At 36.1% G+C, this 24127-nt stretch overlaps 2 protein-coding genes across 2 annotated transcripts; both read right to left on the bottom strand.

Moving 5' to 3' along the window:
* Positions 1 to 4416: 4416 nt before the first annotated feature.
* LOC104240840 (uncharacterized) lies at positions 4417 to 11714 on the bottom strand. Its single transcript, XM_009795732.2, has 6 exons — positions 11574 to 11714; positions 11416 to 11503; positions 11171 to 11261; positions 6052 to 6136; positions 5666 to 5822; positions 4417 to 5093 (listed from the first exon to the last, which is right to left on the bottom strand). Exons 1-6 carry the CDS (start codon positions 11613 to 11615, stop codon positions 4978 to 4980), a joined length of 579 nt encoding a protein of 192 aa, XP_009794034.1. The 5' UTR covers positions 11616 to 11714; the 3' UTR covers positions 4417 to 4977.
* An 8630-nt stretch (positions 11715 to 20344) lies between these two features.
* On the bottom strand, positions 20345 to 22401 carry LOC104240841 (HMG1/2-like protein). Its single transcript, XM_009795733.2, has 8 exons — positions 22246 to 22401; positions 22102 to 22147; positions 21473 to 21574; positions 21320 to 21377; positions 21181 to 21225; positions 20886 to 20966; positions 20725 to 20796; positions 20345 to 20639 (listed from the first exon to the last, which is right to left on the bottom strand). Exons 2-8 carry the CDS (start codon positions 22137 to 22139, stop codon positions 20619 to 20621), a joined length of 417 nt encoding a protein of 138 aa, XP_009794035.1. The 5' UTR covers positions 22140 to 22147; positions 22246 to 22401; the 3' UTR covers positions 20345 to 20618.
* Between the last annotated feature and the right edge of the window lie 1726 nt (positions 22402 to 24127).

The raw sequence follows: 24127 nt of genomic DNA, 5'->3' as shown, positions 1-24127 counted from the left end.
TACATATAATATATATATATATATTATATTATATATTTTTTGGCTAGCGAATCCAATTATTTTTGCCGACCGACCAATTTTGTATTTTTAGAGGAAGTTTGAATCTGAAAAAAGAAATCCTGCAACAAGTAATTTTTCTTTTAATTGGCTGAGCAAATTCAGATTAGTCAAGGCCTTAAAAGGGATACAAGTGTGAAGCAAAAAAAGTACACGATCTTTTTCTAGGGTTAATTTCACTGATGGTCACTCAACTATGTTTTAATTTCACTAAAGTCATTCAATTATTTTTTGTCACTTAAAAGTAACTAAGCTTTCACGTTGTCACTTAAAAGTCATTTTGGCTCAAACTCTTACCATAAATATGACATGACATAAAATTTAATGAGAAAAATCCAAAATTAAATCTCGCATAAGCTTAAATGGACCATACCCATTTTAGATTCATTTCTCCCTTAATGTAATTTGACCCATAACTCAAATGGGTTTCAATAAAAAAAATATTAAATTTCACATTAGTTTTAAATGATTATCCTATACTACAAAATTCTTGCCTTTTCTGTTACATAATGCCTATTTATAATTATTCTATACTAAAAAAAATCTTATCTCGTTTGTATGGCCCATCCGAGTCGTTTTATAACTCTATTGAAGTTAAAATACAATTGTATCCAACTCACATAGCATATTTATAATTTTCTAATGAAATTAAAATAGTATTGTATTCATCTTACATAACATATTAATGTATCATAAGTATACAAGAATAATAATAAGGCTAATAAGAGTCTATTTTCACGATGAACATGCAATTACAGACAACCTATTGTAATTGTTTAGACAAAAGAAATATTGTATTTGTACGATAAAAACCACACAAAAAAATCACAAACCTAATTTTATTAGGGGTGTGTGTTTTTTCCCCTATTGAAAGTTGAAACTCATTTGGGTTATGGGTCAAATCACATTAAGGGAGAAATTGATCCGAAGTAGGTATGGTCCATTTAAGTTTATGTGGCATTTAGTTTTGGATTTTTCTCATTAAATTTTATGCCATGTCATATTTATGGTAGGGTTTTGAGCCAAAATAATTTTTAAGTTGAAGTTTAGTTACTTTTAAGTGACAAAAAATAATTGAGTGACTTTAGTAAAATTGAAACATAGTTGAGTGACCATAAGTGAAATTAACCTCTTTTTCTACTACCCGAATCCGAGAAATCAAACTTTCTTTCTACTGCAAAAATTAGAAAAGAAAAACTAAATGAACCCTAAGTGATCTTGACATTTGGAAATTGGGAAATTGTGAATCATTTATTTATTTAGTTTTGGAAAAGTTTCTACTTGTTTAGAACTATATTACTTAGTACGAAACAACTATATCTATACAGAGAATTTATTTTAACTAATATCTTGATGTGTACAGAATTTGACTATGTGACAAGGTTTTATACTGGACCCTTCCTCTCAATATTTTAATAAGGAAAATCTACACTCTATAGCCTCCTTCTAAATTAATAGCCGAAAATATATATATTTTGTACTACCTCCGTTCACGTTTACTTGTCACGTTTCGCTTTTCGAGAGTCAATTTGATTAATTTTTTAAGCTAAATTATATTAGATTTCTTAATATTTTAAAATTAAAATTTTGATATTTAGAAACTATATGAAAAGTACTATAATTTGTAATTTTTCTCATATCAATATGGTGAAAAAATACATGTTAAATCGTTGGTCAAAGTTTATGCAGTTTGACTCTCGAAAAGCTAAACTTGACAAGTAAAAGTGAACGGATGAGTATATTAATACATAATATACATATTCAATGGTATTTTCTTAAAATATATTTTGGCTAGTAGTTGTAATTATTTTCGGACGATCGGCAAAATATGTTAAAAGCCCTTTTAATAATGGGATTAGGTATACTCGATGTATCCCATTGCCTTATAAATATGTCTGGCAAAATGATCCTGAATTTATGATAGCTGCATTTAAACTATATAAAAATATTAATCATGTTCAAGACGGCAAGCAATTTCCATAAATTATTAAGTGCCTTTTGAAAGGCAAATAACAAAATTCCCACTTCATTTTAAAGTTGGGTTAGGGTCGCGTTTCGTGGATACTATTTATATTTACTTTTATATTAGTAAACATACTAATATAGAAAACACAAATCAATCCTCTACTTTAGGACAATGGCGAGCTGTACAACAAATCAATCCCCAAATTTTTTATAATATCGAATTTTGACATATAACAACTATTCATAACAAGCTTGATATATTAACTTGAAAATAGAGCAATAATCTGTCGAATATAGTCAATTAAATTGCATATAAAAAACAAAAGATATCAATATGTTATATATATATATATATATATATATATATATATATATAACTTAACGTTAGTGCTGTCATCGGCGTTAAGAAAAACAAAAGAAAGAATCTCTATCAATATGTTATTCTATTTAATCTTCCATTTGATTAAGATAGCATTATTGGTGGGAAAGTATATAAACTATAAAATCAAGAGTCATGGCTGCTCCCAGGAGGTTTCAGGTTCAAATCTGACACATACAAGAATATCATGTGATTTCTTTCTATATGTTTAAGTCTTAGTGAATAAAATTATTCAGTATTTATGCTGGTGAGAGATAACAAATACCCGTTAAATTAATTACAGTGCAAAACTAATAACCCGGACACCATGATTATTTAAAAAATAAAAAATATAAAAATAAAGTACTGGCCGGTAATGAAGAATGAAAGGGGAGTAATGGAGAAGATCAAAACCCTATCACTTACAACTCATGAACATGCTGGTGAAAGTTTTTTTGTGGGGCTTATTGACTAAAGTCTACTAGAAAGGCAGAAAAGGAACCTTATCGAAATGATGTTGAAGACTGGTGCCATGTTCATGCAAAGTCAAGAAGCATGACATTTTAGTGAGCTTAATAATGAAAGCTATACAATTTTATTTAAAAATTATTTCTCCCCTCAACCCCCCACCCACCCCCACCCAAAACCCAACCTACGTTCTACTTCTATCAACTGACCATGCAACTTATATTCCTATTTATTCTGATCCTATGCCTATTTGTACTCCTCTAATTGGTTCTCTTTTCAATCTAAAGTGGTATGCAAAATTAAGATTTAGAACTACAATCTACAATGAGCATGTACTACTTGGTATCCAAATTGGCCCATTTACCTTTAAGCAAACGTTAGGAGAGCAAGAATTAACCTAAATAGCTATCTGCCTAACCTCTTAAACTAAAAATAGTCGAAAAGTATATAATATATGTATAATTCATCTATAATACGTGTATAGCCATGTATAATCTATATATAGCGACTAAGAAAAGTAAATAATGAAGTCGGCCGGCTATGTGTGAAAATCCTTATTTACGATCAAGGCCCATATCTTGAGCCAGAAAACTTGGGAGAAATTCAAAAATAGCCAGATTTACATCTGGTCATTCAAAAATATCTCAGTTTTAAAAGTAATCGAAATTTAGTTATTTTTCATGTAAAGATAAATCTGAGCGAAAACACTGTTCAAAACCCGGAAAATACGCCAGTATATTATGCTGGAGTTCCAGGATAAGTATGCTGGAACTCCAGCATAATATGATGGAGTTCCAGCATAAGTACACTAGAACTCCAGCATAATATACTGGAGTTCCAGCAAGTATACCGGTCCAGCATAATATGCTGGAGTTCATACACAAGTGCACCGAACTCCAATATATTATGCTGGACCGGTCTCTGTTGCAGCAAAATAGTGGCTATTTTTCATTGACTTGGTAAACGCTGACTATTTTTGAATGACTAGTCCGAAAACTGGCTATACCGTGCTATTTTCACAGTAAACTTTCAAGAATCCTTACCAACCCAACTGAAGGCAATGAACGTAATGGTATCTGACTAGTGGCAGATACACCCATTTGTAAGAGGTGTCACCCGACACCATTTCGTCAATAAAAAGAAAAAAAAATCATATATAAATACAACGTAAACATCAATACGAGACATGAAATAAAACATTAATAAAACCAATGTAGTCCTAAATCTAAACCTGCCTACAAGACGAATGGTAACAACATTGTTTATGCAAAATCTTGTGTAAGCTACTGCTCGTGGCGCTTGTTTCTAGCTTCCTTTTTCTAGCGGAAGGTGAAGTTTATTGCTTTAATGTAAAGCACATTGTGACAGTGAAAAGGAAATTTATCTATTTGCTTATGATGTTTTGCACCAAAGTGAAAAGGAAATTTATCTACATCCTCCTGAATATGGCATGTAAAAACTTTAGGTCCCTTCCACTGTGATCCTAAAAAGAAACTTCAACAAGAGGCATCACACTTTCACCTCAAAATATTGGTTTCTTGTTTTTTCGCCCCCCAAAAAATTGAATGTAAAGGAAATGGTAACGTGAACTAAAAGCTCAATCATAATCTACAAATGATTTCCCAACTCCAAAGTTCACGGAAGAGCTGTAGGCACACGATTACAATCCACAAACAAGAATAGTCATTTAGTAAGCATCTTTCAGCCTTTCAGTACCATACTAAAGACAGTAAAGAAATTGAAGCTTCAGGCAAAAAGTTGAGATTGTGACATTAGTGAAATTTGAGAAGAGGCAGATGGTTGTAGTTAGAGTCATAAAACACCGTTTGTCCATTTGTCCTCTCGTCTTCAAGTCCTCTCTATCTTGCAGCAGCAGTTCTGAGCATTCTAAACTATGGTGTTCAAAGAGGCGTTCAAAGAGTTGGACCTTCCGAGTTCCGAGGGAGAAGGGGAAACATTCCACTTCTCCCATTCTTGTCTTCTTGAATAGTGCATCTCCAAAGGACAAAACTGTGATTAAGCAACCTATAGGGAAGGTAAATTTCTGGAAGTATTAACTATCAGATTCGAGTTTGTTTAACAGCAAGAAGCATTTGCAACATTAGCTGGAACATTATGCCCTGCATCATCTAAGGCTTTTGCAACATATCTGCTAAGGCGGAACATATCTGTTCTCTCATAGCATCCCTGTTATTTGCACTGAGTGTAAAAACTCTAGCTCCTGGATGATTTCTCATCCTCGCAACTGCAAAAATCCAAAACCATGTTGGTTTATTTTTTCCTCGATGAGTAAAAGAAAATTGGTTTATAAGTCCAACAACTTGTGGAAAACAGAGAGGTCAAAGCGGAGAATAAAAGACAATAAAATAAAATATGTATAAGATTTGTGAAAAAATGACCAAGAAAAGAGGCATAAGTTGAATATGCAGAGTGCCCGAGAATGGTCAAGTTGATAGCTTATGTACTTGCATCCATGTATGGGCAGAATTATTTAGCAAACATAATTTCAGAGTTTTCATCTCTTGTTTGTGGCTTCAATGAAGGTAAATGGTCAAAGAAGTTCGATTAGCATTTTTATTTTTGGACTATTGGCGAGCTGCCCCTTTAGTTACTCTAAACCCTTGCATAAAATCTATTTGGCCCTTATACCACTCTAAAGTAGAAGATATTTCTTCTATGAATATGAATCTGTAGTACATAGATACTTGGCTAGCAATGTGATTGATTTGGATTTGGTATATCAAATTACCGGTGTGATCGCAACAAAAGTAAGTTTTAGACCTACATAAAAGCACAACATACAGATAGAGGGAATACCTCCAGGAATATCTCGGCCTGCTTTTGGAATGGGGATAGAAGCCAAGAGTGGGATATTGGATTGCAGGACCTTTAGTACAGCTGGAAAGAATGAGGAACTGTAGAGCTCCATCTTCCCAACTTCGTCGATGATGAAGAGATCAGTATCTTCCCTTACCTAACAAATTTATGAACCATCAAAATGGCAAAATACAATGTACTACAGATCAGACAAGTTTTTTATTTATTTGATAAAGTAAAGATGAGACATATTAAACGGTTTATAATTTACAATCAAGATAAGCTATTAAAGAAGAGGCACAAACAAAGTTATCGCTCAAAGCAAAGGACAGCAATGTCAGAGACCCTCTTATGAGACTAAAATCCTACCGAACAACTCAACCGACCTGCAACTCTGGCAATGCCAGCGACTCAAATGACGCAACATCTACCCTGTATCTTCCCACAGTGGGCCATCTGAGAGACTCTGGGCTGCATGGCTAAAAATGCTTCAGCAAATATGACACAATTATACAAAAACCATGCCATTATTTATGAGAACATAGTCAGATAATTTAACATATTGCTGGCCTGAACTAGAAAACAACCTTAATATATAAGCTATAACGTTTGACATTTTTGTTACCACTTCACAGAAAATAACTCAACTGTAATTACTCATGCTGCAATTATTATTTTTATTTTATTTTTCAGGTAAAGTACTCATGCTGCATGTTATGATCCAAAATAGGAACTTGAGGAAGAGTAAGTTATCAGAAACTAGCAACTTGAATCAAATTTGACATCATTCATCAGAGAGAAAAAGGACTGGAAGATAAACAGATAATTATTCAGTCTTCTCATTTCTCCCATAACTAAAAACCGATGGATATAATAACAAAAGAAATAGGCTGAACACAACATCTCATATGGAACTCTCAATTCATAAAACTCTCGTGGAATAATGCTATAAAGTTAAAGGGCAAGAAATACTTCGAGACATAATTAACTACATATCATTACCATTTTCACCGAGAAATGCATTTTCAGATAACTTGATTGGGAAGAAACTTTCTAGAATAAGTACTAGAAGAAAAGAGGGAGGACCAGGTTTCCTATTCAAATTAGACCTTCAAACAGTCAACTATCACGTGAATTAGAATTTCTAGGATTTTGTGATGTTGAAGATGGTTTTGGAGAACAGTGGAGAAAATGGGTAAGTTCTGTATATCGAAGGTGAGTTGCTGAGTCCTGGTCTAAGGGAGACTGTGTGGTTTTCTCGACAGCTCCAGAAGGTTGAGGCCGAGACTCATTATCTCTCTTTTTGCTCATTCTGATGATGGAGAGAGCAAGATGACGGACAAAGTGGTGGCAGAAGGTTCTTCTGAAGGGCTTTACGGCAAGAGTTAGAAGTAACGATAAGTTAGACGCTATCCCTTGTTCGCAGATGATACCCTGATATTTGTAAATTACTAAATTTTGTAATGCTGAGATACTCTAGTTATCTTACCCGAGATAGGTCCTAATGTGGTCCAAGTAATTTCGAGGCTGAAAAATCAATCTTAAGATGTGTGAGATTTTACTAATGAGAGAGGTGGACAACATTAAGCAATTAGTGCAGGTGTTCAACCACAGGATAAAAGCACTTCCAACAATTTATATTAGGGCTACTGCTAGGAGCATCAAACAGGGACCTAGAGTTTAGATTGTTGTGATTGAAAGAACAGGACAAGTCGAGTGGGGTAAAGAAAAGGTAGTTGTCCAAAGTGGTTAAGTCTTGATCAAGAGTACACTAGCAAGTATCGCAACATATTACATGTTCCTCATACTCACACAGACAAGTATAACTGAAAAGTTGGAAAAACTTCAGATAAACTTCTCGTGGAACAACAACATACCCAGTATTATCCCACATCGTGGAGTCTGGGGAGGGTAGTGTGTACGCAGACCTTACCCCACCTTTGTGAAGGTAGAGAGGCTGTGGTCACACCCACTATTAGCTGTTAGCTGTTGGAGGGGGCAGAGTAAAAGAGTTAAGGACTTCAAAAGAGCATTACTAGTACTAGGCAAGTGACAAATGGAAATTTGGGAACGAGGACCAGGCATTATGATGAGCGGTGGAGATTCGAAAACCAACACTTGACCTTATAGACATGCGGTACTTATAGACATGCGGTACAGATGAGCAACATGAAGGGAGAATGTGACAAATAGCTGGACATATAAAAGGAGATGAAGTAGATGTAGAGCTCGGAATATAGCCCCCTAAAACTTATGTAGGTGTGGGTGCGAAAGAGAAAGGAAAACGAGAGCTCTCTTTCTTACTGTGGGATGAGACTCGGATTATTTTCCAGTGGTAATGGGGTTGCGCCGGGGATCAGCTCTTAGCCCATTTTTATTCACTCTGGCAATGGATTTACTGACGCGACACATTCAAGGGGAGGTGTCATGGTGTATGTTATTTGCAGAAGACATAGTGTTGATTGATAAGATGCATTTCGGGATTAACGCTAGGTTGGAGGTGTGGAGACAAACCCTAGAGTCTAAAGGTTTTAAGTTGAGTAGGACGAAAACAGAATATTTGGAGTGCAAGTTCAGTGTTGGGACGCATGAAGCTGAAGAGGAAGTGAAGCTTGATACACAAGTCATCCCCAAGAGAGAGAGTACTAAATACCTTGGGTATGTAATACAAGGTAATGGTGAGATTGACGAAGATGTTATTGTATTGGAGCGGGATGGATGAAATAGTGACTCGCATCTGGTGTTTTGCGTGATAGGAATGTACCATCACGATTTAAGGGCAAGTTCTACAAGGCGGTAGTTAGACCGACTATGTTATATGGAGTCGAGTGTTGGCCAGTCAAGGAGTCTCATGTTCAGAAGATGAAAGTGGCGGAAATGAGGATGTTGAGATGGATGTGTGGGTACACCAAGAGAGATAAGATTAGAAATGAAGTTATTAGGGACAAGGTGGGTGTGGCTCCTGCAGAAGACAAGTTGCGAGAATCGAGATTGAGATGGTCCGGGCATGTGAAGAGAAGAGACACCAATGTCCCGGTTAAGAGGTGTGAGAGGTTGACCATGACGGGTCAGAGGAAGGGGAGAGCGAGGCCTAAGAAGTACTGGGGAGAGGTGATTAGGCAGGACATGGCACTACTTCAAATTAAGACTTTGTACAAATTAGAGTATGCCTTTAATTATTTTTATAACTTTTGGACAGTGGACAACCAAGAGATTCATGCTAGTACAGATGACTCTGTGTTCTTAAGAAACCATACTTTTGTGTAGGTTCTCCACTTTTTGCTATACTTTTTTTATACGATTGTGTAAACAACATCACTAAGTTATTACTCCCTCCGTTCCAGTTTACGTGAGCATATTTTTTTTTTGGTCCGTTCCAAAAAAGTGATACATTTCTAAATTTGGAAACAATTTAACTTAAACCTCCAATTCTACCCTCAAATAAAAGTTTTTATAGTCACACAAATACTTTGTCATGTTTAACACCACAAGTTTTAAAAGAGTAATTGTCACACAAATGCTATGTCTTTTTAGGAGCACAAGTTTTAAAAGTATTCATTTTTTCTTAAACTTAGGTTCACATAAAATGGAAGGGAGGGGGTACTCTTTTCGAGAGGGACATCACTAAATTATTACGTCATCATAAGAAAGTACTAGAAACATTATGTTTCATAGTCTCAACTTGATATCAAAACCAAGGTCTCGTTAGACTTCCTCTACTCAGTTCACTCCCCCTCAATCTTCTATTGATCTTCTGCACAACTATTCCAACATCAGAAGAGTTCTACCAATTGAATTTACCTACACAAATTACCTCACCGGGAAGGTTTCCTCACTATACTAAAAAGGCTACCTCTTCTTTCTCCACTATGCTAAAAATCAATACTTCATCTTCTTGGTGGATGGTTCCATTCCATGTCCATCACCCACTCACGATGAGTATTCTTTATGGATTCAATAAAGCACTGTCACCCTTAACTGGATTAATACTAGTCGCTCACCCCTTGTTCTTGACAACCTTGTGAAACCTCCAAAGGATTGAAAACCTGTCAACGAAAATGTTGTGACTCAAACCATCCAAGGATCACCCCTCTCTGGTCACACTTCTGTTTCCAGGCTTAATGCCACTGGTCAGTGCCATCATTCATAATCTCGCAGCCCGTATTCTTAACTGAGGAAGCACATATCAATACAGCTACCTAGGATTACTTCACTCCTCAAACAGCTTATTAGCAGTATACGCTGACACAAAATGGACCTTCTATGTCCTCTCAAAACTTCTTCTAACATTCCGTCATCCAAGGTTCAAATGGTGGACAGGTCAAGGAAAAAATAACAAGGGCCACTATAAAGGTTGGGATCATTGGCAATATTCTCCTAATGCTTCTTATCCCTTTTCTTAGCCATTGATTTGGTTTGCAAGAAAATTTTCAAACTTGTGGTGATGGTGTTCTTGGCTGTTCATACTTCAACCTCTCTAAACAGTACAAATTCTCTTTCTATTTTAACCATATTGCTTTGAAATGTCCCAACTGGTTTAAACATGCTTTTATGTCCAATCTCTAGCCTGAATGCCATTGGAGTTATGAGTTTAGAGGAGGGTTCAACAAGCAGTTTGTTACCAAGAAGCCCCAATTTCACCAAGCCAATAAACCAGAATCTTTCATTGTCTACTTGTCATTACAGTGGTCCATCTCAATTCATGACCTGCAATGGCAACCTTCTACTATTATACTTTCCAAAAGCACTTCTACATTTTCCCTTTCTTTTCTTTCTTTTACTCTTTTCCTTTTGACCTAGAAATTTGTTGCTTCAGCAACTCAAGGATTACGCCAAACTTGTCCACCCTTCTTCACCTAACAACCACACTTGGTTCAACAACCAGCACTTATATATCTACCTTGCATTGTTTTTAAAAGCGACGAGCCCAAAAAAGTGACAAGGTCCACAAGGCTTGAAGTGAAAAAATGATAAGTGAAGCGCACAATTTATTGGAATCACGGCGCTTCTCTGAATGCATGGTTTCGGCATGAAGTGATAGCCCCTAATTTCGCATCAGTTCATCGCTTTAAGCAACAAAACATAGCTTTTATAAGCACATCTACCACGTATCATCCTTTTTTTCTTTTTTTTGCAAAATGTTTTACTCAAGAAAAAATCTATTATCTATTGAGCTTATACAAAGACAATAATTATTTACCAATTGTAACAAACCCGATATTACACCCAACCAACTGATTATATTAACTCAACAGTAATTGTGATTACAATGTAGATGCTAACGATAGTAAGGATAGAGCAACATAAATCTAAGAAGAAAGGGGATGAGAATTAGACTGATACAGAATTGGAGATGAAAAATATAGAAGACCAGAGATGAGAACACAGAGCTAAGACTTGACAACTTCAGCATAAATTACTTAGATAAAACACCAAAACAAACAGATAAGCCGCGTATGCATGTGTATAGAAATTACTTAGTAATTAAGAAGAAATCAGAAGCACCTGGAGATTTTGTTAGAAGCAAGAAGCCCTTTACGGCCATCGAGCGTCACGACCTCAAACCCAACCCTCTCCGTTCCTTCTCTAATCTCCCCTTCACCAAATTTAAATCAACAACTCAAGAGTTATTCAATCATAGTATATATTTGTAAATTAGACACTCCAAATAGTATAATTAAAGATATTGAGAATATATACACAGCTAATATTATAAACAGGAACAAATGAAGAGAGAGAGAGAGACATACGAGTATAGAAACCCTGAAATTTCAAATTAGGATTGGAATTTCTGAGGGTTTCGAGTACTCTAACTATCAAAGTTGTCTTTCCAACACCCTGCAAAAAAAAAATGACTGTAAATTTCAGATTTTATACAAAGTAACAAAAATGGGAGATAAGAGTATACAGGAGAGCCAGTGACGAGGAAGCATTTTCCTGTAGCTGCCATTTTCGTCTCCCTAGTGTTTTCTGAACTGAAGAATTAATGATTTTACAGACGGTTCAAGTTTCCACACATCCCAAACCGGAAAACCGAGCCAGGCCCGGAAATGAACCGGCAGCCGGGTTATTTTAAGTTATTTATTTCTAAAGTAGCATACTTTTTGTATATTTAAGGGGTCGTTTGGTTCATGGGACGAGGGAAATTGTGTGGTATTTGCCTTTGCCTTTAGTGAAGCTTCAGGCTCTAGTGAGGGTGTACATGAACCGGGTTGGTTCGGTTTTTATCAAAACCAAACTAAATCAACTATATCGGTTTGGATTGGTTCGGTTTTGTCGGATTTTTCGGGTTTTCGGGTTTTTTTGTTACATGAATATTATTTCAATCTTACTTTGTTAAAATTATAGATAAAGTTTTGATAAGTGAATATATGTTTAGTAAATATGGAAAAAAATTGACAAACATATGATCTATTAAAATATTCTAATGGGAGAATTTTTTTAGTAACACATGATAGTTATTTTCGTAGTCGTCTAACAATAATTTTTTGTTAATTTACGCTTTCAAGATTAATACATGAGAGTACCCCAAATATTTCTACATTTTTTAAAGAAAATTCACTATAAAGTCTTAAAAATATAAATAAAATTTATATATTTATATGTCGTTTTGGTTCGGGTTTTTTTATTCAATACCAAACCAAGTCAAACCAAACCTAGTCGGATTTTTTAATCGGTTTAGTTTGGTTTTTCGGTTTGGTGCGGTTTTCCGGTTCGGTTTGAATACCCCTCTCCAGCATAAAATAGGTAATTTTCATGTGACCAATTTTTTTGAGAAAAATGTCCGAATTTACACCTTCAATGTTGCTTATGGTTTATAACTACAGTCAAGTCTCTCTATAACATCCCCCTTCATTCCAATATCTTTTGGCTCCTATAATGAAGTGTTATTATAGAAGATATATATTATAACATAACATAAAAATTGAATATAAAAAAATTTAGCTTTTATAGTGAAAGATTGTTATATAGGAATGCTATCATAAGTCTGATTATATCGCACTTTGGAGCTCTGTTAGGGGGTCATGGAAAAAATAATATTTTTTTCTAATGGCGCGAGTAATATTAGAGTAGTTTATTCACAAAATAACACATGGATAAATTTGACCATTTTCCTTACATTAAAAGTTAAGTACTTATTTGGAAAAATCATTTACAACGTAATATTATACCATGGAGGTTTGACATTCTTTTTAAAACAAATAATTGTTCTCCTAAAACGAAAAAAAAAAAAATCTGCTTAAGAATACCCTTTATTGAATACTTGAAAAAACTTAATTACAAAAACTAAATTAGAACTACATCCAATGGCGTGAAAGAAAACAGGCTACGGTCGATTAATTAAAGGAAAACTTTCAGAGATATTGTACATTCAAGTTTATTTTCTTAAAATTTTCATAAGTGTTCCCACATGTTGTGAGTTTCGTGCTCGATTTATACTTAATTTTATTCTAGTAAGACTAAAATTACAAATCAACAACATATTAAACCATATTAAACCACTTCTTAATTCATAGGAAGCACTGTCATGATGGTGTTTGAAGAGGCTGAATTTGGATTTTATTCTTCAAAAAACTAGCGCTTAGTATGATAAGAGAAACAGATTATACTAGTGAAAAATTGTATAGTTTTGAAATAGCTTGTTAGGTGGTTATATCTTACTATTACTATTTCCTCACTGTAAGGAAATGGGAGCCCAGATTCATCGCCTCAACAGCATCACTAACCTTCTCAGCAGACTAGGCCAGATTACCAGAGCTCCCAACGAAGTTCTACGACTATGAGATTCTTCACAAAATAGGAAACAAACTAGGAAAACTTATTAGGATCGACACGTGCACCACCTCAGCCACTAGAGGTAAATATGCAAGATTATGTATACTAACACCTATTGAGAAACCCCTTAAAACACATATCATCATAGGAAATCAGTACCAAAAAACAGCCTACGAAAGTTTTAACCTGTTATGCGAGTCTTGTGGACGGCTAGGGCACAATTCAAATAACTGCCCCAATGCAACATCTACCTCAAAACCAAGCAATGATACTAACAATAGTAGGTCCATGGAGGTTGAAACCCCAACCAAAGAAATAGACCACTGGACAATTGTGACACACCAAAGAAAACCAAAAATAACTCAAACCTGGACTAGTTCTAACCTAAATGATACCACTGCCTCAAACAAAATCGGGCCAACTGGAACCACAAGAACCAGAAACGAGGAAACCAGAAATGAGGAACCAAATCTGGAAAACTTCCAACGTTCACAACATGCTCCTTTGCCCAAGGACAACAACGTGCTTAACCCTGCGGTCAATACCTTTCCCCCCAACCAAAAACATAACCTAGTCCACATTGTTGAAACACTAGTCAACCCTAGGAACTTACCCAACGAAAATGATCAAAAAAAACGTAGGAAAACTTAGCTATTGCACCAGCACTAAAGCCCCTTTGTACAAAAGTACATTGGACAACCCCTTACCCCTCCTTTGTCAAACCCCTCCACATCACAATTAATGCCCCAATTCACTACCCTAGAACCCACATACTCTGCAACAAAAAAAAGGCAGACTCTACCTCTAAAACCAGCGGACAACAACTAAAGAACCAAGAAACAAAAGAGCATGCTGAAGACAAAGTCCTAAGCTTAACAAACAGGTACAATCTGATGGACATAGACCATAATCCCACTTTAGACAAAGCCTCGTCAACATTTAATGTTGATTACAATCATCCTACAACTAGGTCTCCTACATCCACACACAAAAAAAAACCTACCTCAAACTACTTTCTGTCACAAATCACTCCAACAAAAACCATTGAAGAAATCCTCTCAAAACAAAAATCAAACCAAAAAGCTGATAATCAAGTCCCATCAACCTTGTACATTACACCAATGTTCAACAAATCAACTTCTTTATCTTCCAACTCCAACAAGCTCTCACCATCCAAAAATACAACTCCCTTATTGCCAAAGCTCAACGAACAACACCATGGCCAGATTTCATCAGACCAACTACCAACGCAGGCACAACAGAAACAGGAGAAATGTTTGGATGAGACAACAACCAAGAATACCACACCATGCACCTTACCCACCCATGAACCCACCGGAGCCAATAATCTGCACAACACCACCATTACCAATGAATCATGCTCCACAGTCATGGCTGGAGTACGGGCTGACATGTTTCTCCCTCAATCTGAACCTCTAGTTGGAAGGGCGAGACATCACGATTCAGCTGGAAAATCCGAGCTACCTTGCTCAAATAGTAACGAAGGAGTTGAGGATAGCTACAGTAACGGTACCAAACAATTCCCATGCACTTGCTCAAACACAGACGGACGAGGGGGAAGACGAGGAAGGATCATCGATAGCAAGACGAGTGGAGTACGGCATGATAAGGGACCCAAAGACGCTGGTGTTCAAGGAAAGAAGAGAAAAATGATACATCTTACGCTGCCCGCACGACTTGAGGAAATTCTCGATCAATATAAGAATTCTTCAAAGCCCCCCGGGAATTTACAAATATGGGACAGAAATAATCCCAACCTTGTACGAGCACCACTGGATGAACCAAGTCAACATGGCATGGGGGAGTCCACATCAAGAGACTTCACGATAGGCACAGGTAGATACATCCCAAACCCTAAATAGATCAATGAGTGTCATAATCTGAAATTGCAGGGGAGCGGGTAATGAGGAGTTCAGGAGGATATTTAGATCAATGTTAGACTATAACAGACCCTTTCTGGTGGCCTTACTGGAAACAAAGTTAGCGGAACACCAAGCTATAATGGAGGACTTTGGGTTTACAAAAATGACCCAAGTTGCAGCTTAGGGCAACTCAGGTGGAATGGTTATGATGTGGAATGAAACAGAGGTGACAGTGGATCAATAAGCTAGCATTGAGTAGGAAATTCGCATCATGGTAAAGGTAAAAGATTCCCTACACCAATGGCTTTTATCAGTAATTTATGCTAGCTGTTTATTAGAGGAAAAAAGTATCTTATGGAATAACCTAAAAATAGTAGCAAACTCCTTTAAAGGCCCCTGGTTAATCGCGGGGGACTTTAATGAAGTGACAGGGGCAAATGAAAATTTTGGTGGATTACCAGTCAATAATAATAAGGTTTCCAACTTCATAAACTGTATTGACTACTGTGAACTCCTAGACCTAGGGTTTAAAGGTCCAAAGTACACCTGGTCAAATAAAAGGAAAAAATCTAAGTTAATAATAATAGAAAGGTTAGATAGATATATGGCAAACACCAACTGGATTAATATATACCCTGAAGCCCAAGTAACTCACTTAACCAGGGTTTACTCGGATCACTGCCCTATAAAACTTGAATTAAGAAGAAGTATGCCCCGTGAAAATAAAGTCTTTAGAATAGAATCAATGTGGTTGTCCCACCCGTCCTTTAAACCTCTAGTGGAAGCCAATTTGAACGTCAATGACTCTATTCTAACGGCTATTGAAAACTTCACAAAAGAAGTAAAAAACTGGAACATAACTACATTTGGGAATATCTTCCATAGAAAAAATGTTACCCTGGCTAGGATCAATGGGATACAAAAATCCCCTAAATATACTACTAGTCAATTTCTAAGAGACCTGGAATCAACCCTAACAGAAGACCTTAATGGACTTTTAAAACTAGAAGAGAAATTCTGGAAACTCAAGTAAAGAGTACAATGGCTAAATGAGGGAGTCGCAAACACAAAGTTCTTCCACATTACCACAATATAACGTACAAGAAAAAATAGATTCCTTAGCTTAAGAGTTGAGGGGGGTAATTGGTTCTACGACCAAAAGGAGATTATTCCTTTAATTACTGAATTCTTCCACAATCTCTTTAAAACAAGTCATACTTCCTCCATAACTAACCAAACTCCAATGTCCTACTATACTACTCTTAGTAGTTGGGACCACCCTACACTGAGCTTAGAACCAAACCTCCAGGAAATTAAACAGGCAGTCTTCTCCTTTAAACCTTATAAAGCGCCAGGACCGGATGGCCTTCACCTTTTCTCTTTCCAAAAGTTCTGGAATGAAACAAAAAATGTTTTAATTAGATTTTGTAAGGAGATATTTCGAAATAAAATAATGACGGAGGAAATGGACAAAACCTACATCTGTTTAATTCCAAAATGTAAAAGTCCAGAAACTATTAAACAATTTAGACTTATAAGCCTCTGCAACACTGCCTACAAAATAATTACAAAGATTTATTTAATAGAATCAAACCACTGCTCTCAAAAGTCATACACCCCACACAAACAAGCTTCCTAAAAGGGATAAGAGCCTTTGATAATGCCATCATTGTGAACGAAGTAGTGTCTTACTTCAAAAGAACTAAAGGGAAGAAAGGGAAATGTTAATTAAAATAGACCTGGAAAAAGCCTTCGACAAAATAGAATAGTCCTTCGTAAGATTCTCACTAATCTCTTTAAATTTCCCCAAAGATATGATTGACCTAATAATGTCTTGCATTTCGACCACTCAAACTTCAATCCTGATAATCGGGTCTAGCATGGACTTTTTTAGACCAACGAGGGGGATTGGACAAGGGGATCCCCTATCCCTATCCCTATTCATAATCTGCATGGAAATGCTATCTAGGCTTATACACCATGAAATTGACTGTTGCAGATAAACCCCCATAAAATGTCTAATAAAGGACCACAGTTGTCTCACCTATTCTTTGCAGACGACCTAATCCTGATGGCAGAAGCCAACCAAAAAAGTTGTAATTCAATAATAGACACCCTTAATAAATTCTGCAACTATTCGGGATAATCCATTAACTTTCACAAGTCAAGAGTTATGTTCTCCAAAAATACCTCCTCCAGAAACAAGGAATACATTAGTCAATGTTTATCCATGAAACACTCGAATGAAGCAGGGAAATACTTAGGATTCCCAATCCTGAACTCAAATCCATCCAAAAAAGATTTCCAACCTATCATTGATAGCCTTAACAGTAGACTACAGGGATGGAAAGTTAATCTCCTGACTACAGCAGGTAGGACTACCCTAATAAAATCCACTCTTGCAGCAATCCCTAATCATGTCATGCACATTTATAGCCTCCCAAAAGCTACACTAAAACAAATTGACACCATTCAAAGAAACTTCCTGTGGGGGAGTACATCTGAAAAGAGAAAATGTCACCTCACAAATTGGAACACAGTAACTAGGAACAAGAAGGAATGAGGTCTGGGACTATATAAAGCCAAATGGAAAAACCAATCATTTAATGCAACTCTGGCATGGAGATTTGCAAGGGAAAACAATCTCTATGGGTTCAAGTCCTACAAAATTGATATAACATCAATATGGACTCTTCCAGGTGGAAGGACCTAGAGAAAAAAGGAGGAACCCACACCTGGAAAAATATCTGTATTGGAGGAAAAATCTGCGAAAAAGGCATACACTGGGAAGTAGGAAATGGGGAATCCATCAACCTTTGGCATGATGCCTAGATCATAGACTCAGGCCCCCTTCGATCCTTCATACAGGGGCCTCTGCTTCTCAATGAAATAAATCTCCCCCTAAGTTCTATTCTAGTGGAGGGCTCTTTCAATATCAATATCCTATCTTTCGAACTACCAAAAACCATTTATAAAATTTTTTTAGCACATATGTCAAGCAGAGCGAGCCGGCAATAGACAAATTTACTTGGGAAGAGGGACCTAATGGATCCTTCTCGACAAAGGCTGCTTACAAAATTATCCAAGCCCAGTCCAAAGAAGAAGGAAACTGGACTAACATTTCTTGGCTATGGAAACTTGACACCTTAAACAAAATCAAGTCCTTCTTATGGACAGTTGTCCCTAACAGGTTACCCACCTCCAAAATGCTACATAATAGGAAAATCATTAACTTTAGCATTTGCAATATTTGCCAAAATGAAGAAGAAGACATGGAACATATGTTCTTCAACTGCCGACACTCAAAACCTATTTGGGATCAATTGGGAAGCTCTTACAAATACCCAGATCAGCCTCGCAATGAGCTCACTATGCATAATTGGCTAAAACCTCTTTGCCACACTAAATCCTCCTTTAACAGATACTTAACTAAGGCAGATATCCTTCCCTTTACTCTTTGGCACATCTGGATCCACAAAGAATAATGTCATTTTAAATAACAATAAATCTCCTCTCCTTAAAAAACATCGTTAAAAGTGCAACGGAATTTAAGTTGTTAACAGAGCCTATACAGAGTCCTAACCCCAAGACGACCGTCTACATAAAATGGAAGCCATCTTATCGGGGAATTTTTAAACTAAACATAGATGGTTCTAGCTTAGGCAACCCTGGGAGGGGCGACATTGGTGGGGGATATCAGGAACTGCGAAAGCAATTGGATTATAGGCTTTAACATGTCCATTCCTCACGCTACTAACATATACATGGACGAACTCGCCCTTATTCAGGGTCTAAAAATAGCTATTCAACAAAACATTAGGCGATTAGTGATTGAAATAGATTGCAGTGTCTTAATTAACATGCTTACTAACGATAATGGTCCGTATCAAAATTTGATTACTGATTGCAGATGGATGCTTACTAGAACAGGAGAGCCTCAGGTCACTCACGTCTTCAGAGAAGCAAATGAAGTGGTTGATGCTATGGCAAAACATGGAAGCAACTCGAACATTTTTCGAAATCCTATGTTGTACTTATCCCCGCCCCCTTTTGTTCCTACTTTTGAACTGAACAAGCTAGGAACTTTGTGTCCTAAAAAAGTCCCAATTTATAATAACTCTTAAACAAAGCGAAATAAATATCTTCGTTACCAAAAAAAAAGTGGTATAAACAGTTCAAACTTAATAAATTTCCTACTTCACAAGCAAAGAATATCTTGCCTTTTTCTCCAAAATTAATTGAAATTTAATACACCTCCTGTACAATCATTCACCCTCTTTTCTTCCCTGTTAGTCAAGCATCACATCAATTGGAAATGCCATAGAATCAGAGCAGTGGGCGCACATTTCCTTTAGGCGCTATATTGTTAACTAACATTTTCTGTTTTCAAGAGCAACCGACTTTAGAATAATATATATTAGGTGGGGTATACACCCTCTACTCCTCCCAATAATTACAATTAGTATCATAACAAAAATATCGTTGCAAAAACAACAAAAAATATCTTGAGTTCCAAGGCGAGAAGTCTCTCTCAACGCTACCCACTTATACTTAGTCCATTAGTCACCTCATATTAAACACAACAAAGACTCAAAAAATGAAACCCGAGCAGCAAATAAGTAAACACGGTGTAGTAAAGCACATGGCATCGACACATTACCAAAGAGAAATATAATGGAAAAGGACAAACAAATCCATAACAGACAAATTATTCACATTTCAACGAAAAAGCGGGTCCAAGAGAGAAGTCAGATGGGATACCACACCAAAAGCAAAGACAACTTGGTATGCACAAGTATTTTATCCGACTGAATAGACGCAAGATATTTTCGCACATTTGGTATGGATCTATAAGCATTAGATCCGGTCCCCCCGCCACCATAGTGTAAAAAAAATGCGTGTGGTTCTGGGGGGTGGGGGGGCAAACAAGAGAGCTACCTCTAGAGGTCAAAATGAAACATCACCAGATAAAAGAAATCAACACCAGAGAGATTTTTGACCAACAAAGCTACAAAATTAATTAGCAAAAACACATGATTTCCATATACTGGCCAAGAAAGAACTAAGGCCTATCCGAATAAACATTAAGCTGCAGCATCAAATTAAAAAAGTACATAGTCATTTGAGCTTTAAAGGCAGCACTTTCCTAATTTCATCTTTTTCCATACCCTAAGATACCCCAAAAGATAAACAAAAGACAAGTATTTAATAGGAAAAAGAGGAAGTCATATATGGAAATCTCTAAGATATTACACAACTCCTCCAACCAATTTCTTCATCAACTAACACTTCCTTTAGTCATCATCTTCCTCCTCCTGAGCAAACAAACTTTCAAAATCAATACACATACCCCAAAATCAAAACTAAAGAAACTAATGATCATTTCATCAAAACACAAACCTCGTCACTTCCTTCTTCCTCGTCAACCTCAGACTTTGACTTGTCAGATTCCTCTTCTTCAGCTTCACCAGCCTAAACAGAAGAACAAATGAAGAGTTCTTTAGAACCAAAACCACATCATAACATAGAGGGCATAAAGGAACTATACACAAGGTTTTTACCTGTCGCCTGTTATAAGCATCCATGTTCTTTTCATATTCAGCCTTCCTTTTCTCTGCCTTTGCTATGTAAGGAGCTTTCTCCTATATTATTGTCAAAAACATAATTAGGTATGAGATAATTCCAGAAATCAGACAGCTAATTGGTAAAATTATGACAATTATCCTCTGGCTGTAACAAGTCAGGCTCAGCTACATGAATTCTCATTGACCATTAGTCGAACTCTTCTCGTGCAAATATTATGGACATACAAATAAAAATATTATTTTAGTTAAATGCTGAAAAGTAGATACTTACAGCATCTGACAAATGTTTCCACTTGTCACCGCCAGCTTTACCAACCTAGAAACGATTATAAGGATAACAAAAACTCGATCAAACACAAACAAAGGGGAATTCTACAATGACTTCGGATCTGTAAAGGGGAAATACTCACAGCAGCTACAGATTTGTTGTTTGGGTGTTTTTCCTTATACTGCTTCCTGAAGTCCTCCCTTTGTTCATTAAGTCACAAAAAATACTATTAAATTCAGGATTTACTAAACAGAAAAGTCAACAAAAATAATAAGACAAGCGCTCAGATGTGTACATGAAAACAAAGAAAGCACTTGCTGGCCTCTTAGGCTTGTTGGGATCCTTGGCAGCCTGCTTCTCCTTTTTAGTCTGAGGAGCGGCCTTCTTAACGCCGAGCCTGTAATAACCCATAAATCTCACATTAAAATCCAAAAAACATAATTATAGGATGATAATACTAGAAAATATCAACAATATACACGAATAGCCATCAACAAGGAACCAAAATCATCAAAAATCAACAAAATAAATGAGAAATAATACCAAATACACGCACACGCACATATATATATATATATATATATATATATATTAATTCGTCAAAATCACATTAAAACGAAAAAAATCATACAAAGTCATAGGCTCACAACGCCGGAAAATATAACAGATTTAAATCGGACAAGCTGTCGTGATGCTCCAAAGTCATATTAAAAACAAAAAAGTAGATCCAAAATTAACAGAAAAATCTCAGATATAATAAATAGGCTGTAATAATTAGCCAAAAGTATATTATAATCATTAAAATACTTACAAAATCATACAGATTCAAAACATGCATAAATATCACATAGTCACACCTCAATCGTAGATCTAAAACTCAAATACGAAACAATAAATCATAAGTAAAAGGAAACGAGTACTCACTTGTTATCAGATTTAGCCTTTGATTTACCTCCTTTCATGATTAAACCTGCAATTAAAGGAGCAAACCCGGTCAGAATCGGTTGAAATCGGCGAAAACCAGTACGACTCGGCCGAGTCAGGGCCGTAGGTGAGTTAACGAGTTACCTTTAGGGTTGAGAAGAATAATATGGTATAGACAACAAGAGAGGAAGAAACAGAGTTATATGCCGGTTGGGTGTGTGTGTGTGTGTTGTGGGCTGAAAGGGGAAGAGATAAGAAGGGGCTTTGGTTAGGGACTCAAAAGAAATTTTGGGCACTCATAAAATTGAATATAAGCAATGAAATTTTCAAGTCCGGCTCCGTTTGGGCGGGATTTCAAAATATTGGCCACGTCATCGATCCGTGTGACTTGAATCTATTGGTTCAAATTTACTGTGCTTTCTATGTGTTTGTTTGTGGGTAGGATCGGGGCCTTTGGGTTGTCTAGTGGAGGAAGAGTGAGGACACGTGTCGGGATCTGGTGATTTAGAGGCTTTTTTGTAAATTGGCTCACGCCTAGTTGTGGTTTAGTATGTAATGACAGTTTTAACCTTATTGTGCTATTAAGGACAATTGAGGGGCCATTGTGATGCTATTTGAGAAATCTTGATAAAGATGGAATATTGGAATGTAATACGTCCATCTTGCGTGGTAGGGTTATTATAGTAATTTCATCAGTTTAAAGAGTACTGCTATTCTTTTTTCCTTTTTTGGTCCATTCTGTATGGACTATGGAGTACTGTACGCTTTCAAATTGTAGATCTCTATTTCAAATTTCTATGAATTCGAATTTCAAACTTTTATTTGATTTAATTAAAGTGACTAAAACCTGTTATAATAAAATGATCAAGGATTATTTAAAGATAGGTATCTTTAATAGCGTATTTTTACCTGGAACGGAGCCAACTCTGCAAACTTCATTATTTTGAGATTCTTGTAAATACTGTAACATATAATTGTTCAAGCGAATATTTGTAAGATTAACGCTTCTTCAACAGTATCATCTAAATTTAAAGATGATGAGGAGGAGGAGCAGGAGGAATTTTCATCATTATTATTAGATGAACATTCAGTGTAGAAATTCATTTTCGGAAGATAAATAAGAATATTTGATTCGATTTTGACATGAATTAAAAATCGTTAGTTATTTTCCTAAATGATGTTCATTTTATAGATTGAAGAATGTGTAGATATTTTTACCTAAAGATAAATTTGAGATAAGGATGAAATCCATCCAACGGTTGAGATTATGAAGCAATCCATCCGACGGTTGAGATTATGAAGAAATCCATCTGACGGTTGAGATCAAAATAAAATCTAATTGTTATTATCCAGTCAATAATTATGTCTACTTTATCTCTACACATTGAAAAATGTGTAGAGATATTTTATCTAAAGATAAATTTGAGATAAGGATGAAATACATCCACGTGGAGTGGTTCGCTGTCCATCTGTGTTTTTGGTACCAATATGCTGGTGAGTTAAATCATTCTATCCTGAGAGGATATATTCCAGAACCCCAGGTACTTGAGGGGAATAATTTCCTTAAGGACACATTGTGTATTCAGTGGACTCGATTTGTTCCTATACTGTTTTTCAGAATTTATTTCGAAAGAATTATGGGGCGCACTTGAGAAGAAGTACAAGATAGAAGATGCATGCTTGAAGAAGTTCGTGGTTGCCAAGTTTCTAGACTATAAAATAATAGACAACAAAACTGTGGGAACCCAAGTTCGGGAGCTTCAACTTATTTTTCACGACCTTATTGCTGAAGGTATGGTCGTGAATGAAGCATTTCAAGTAGCTACTACGATTGAAAAATTGCCTCCTTCGTGGAGAGATTTTTCAAGAACTATCTTAAGCACAAGCACAAAGAAATGAAGTTGGAAGATCTTGTAATACGTCTAAAGATCGAGGAAGACAACAAAATAGCCGAGAAGAAGTCTCGTGGAAATTTAATGATCATGGGAGCTAATATCGTTGAGGAGACTGCTCCAAAAAGTAAGAA

Source organism: Nicotiana sylvestris, chromosome 9, assembly GCF_000393655.2.
Source record: "Nicotiana sylvestris chromosome 9, ASM39365v2, whole genome shotgun sequence".
NCBI classification, from domain to species: Eukaryota; Viridiplantae; Streptophyta; class Magnoliopsida; order Solanales; family Solanaceae; genus Nicotiana; species Nicotiana sylvestris.
This window is presented reverse-complemented; position numbering and strand designations above follow the sequence as displayed.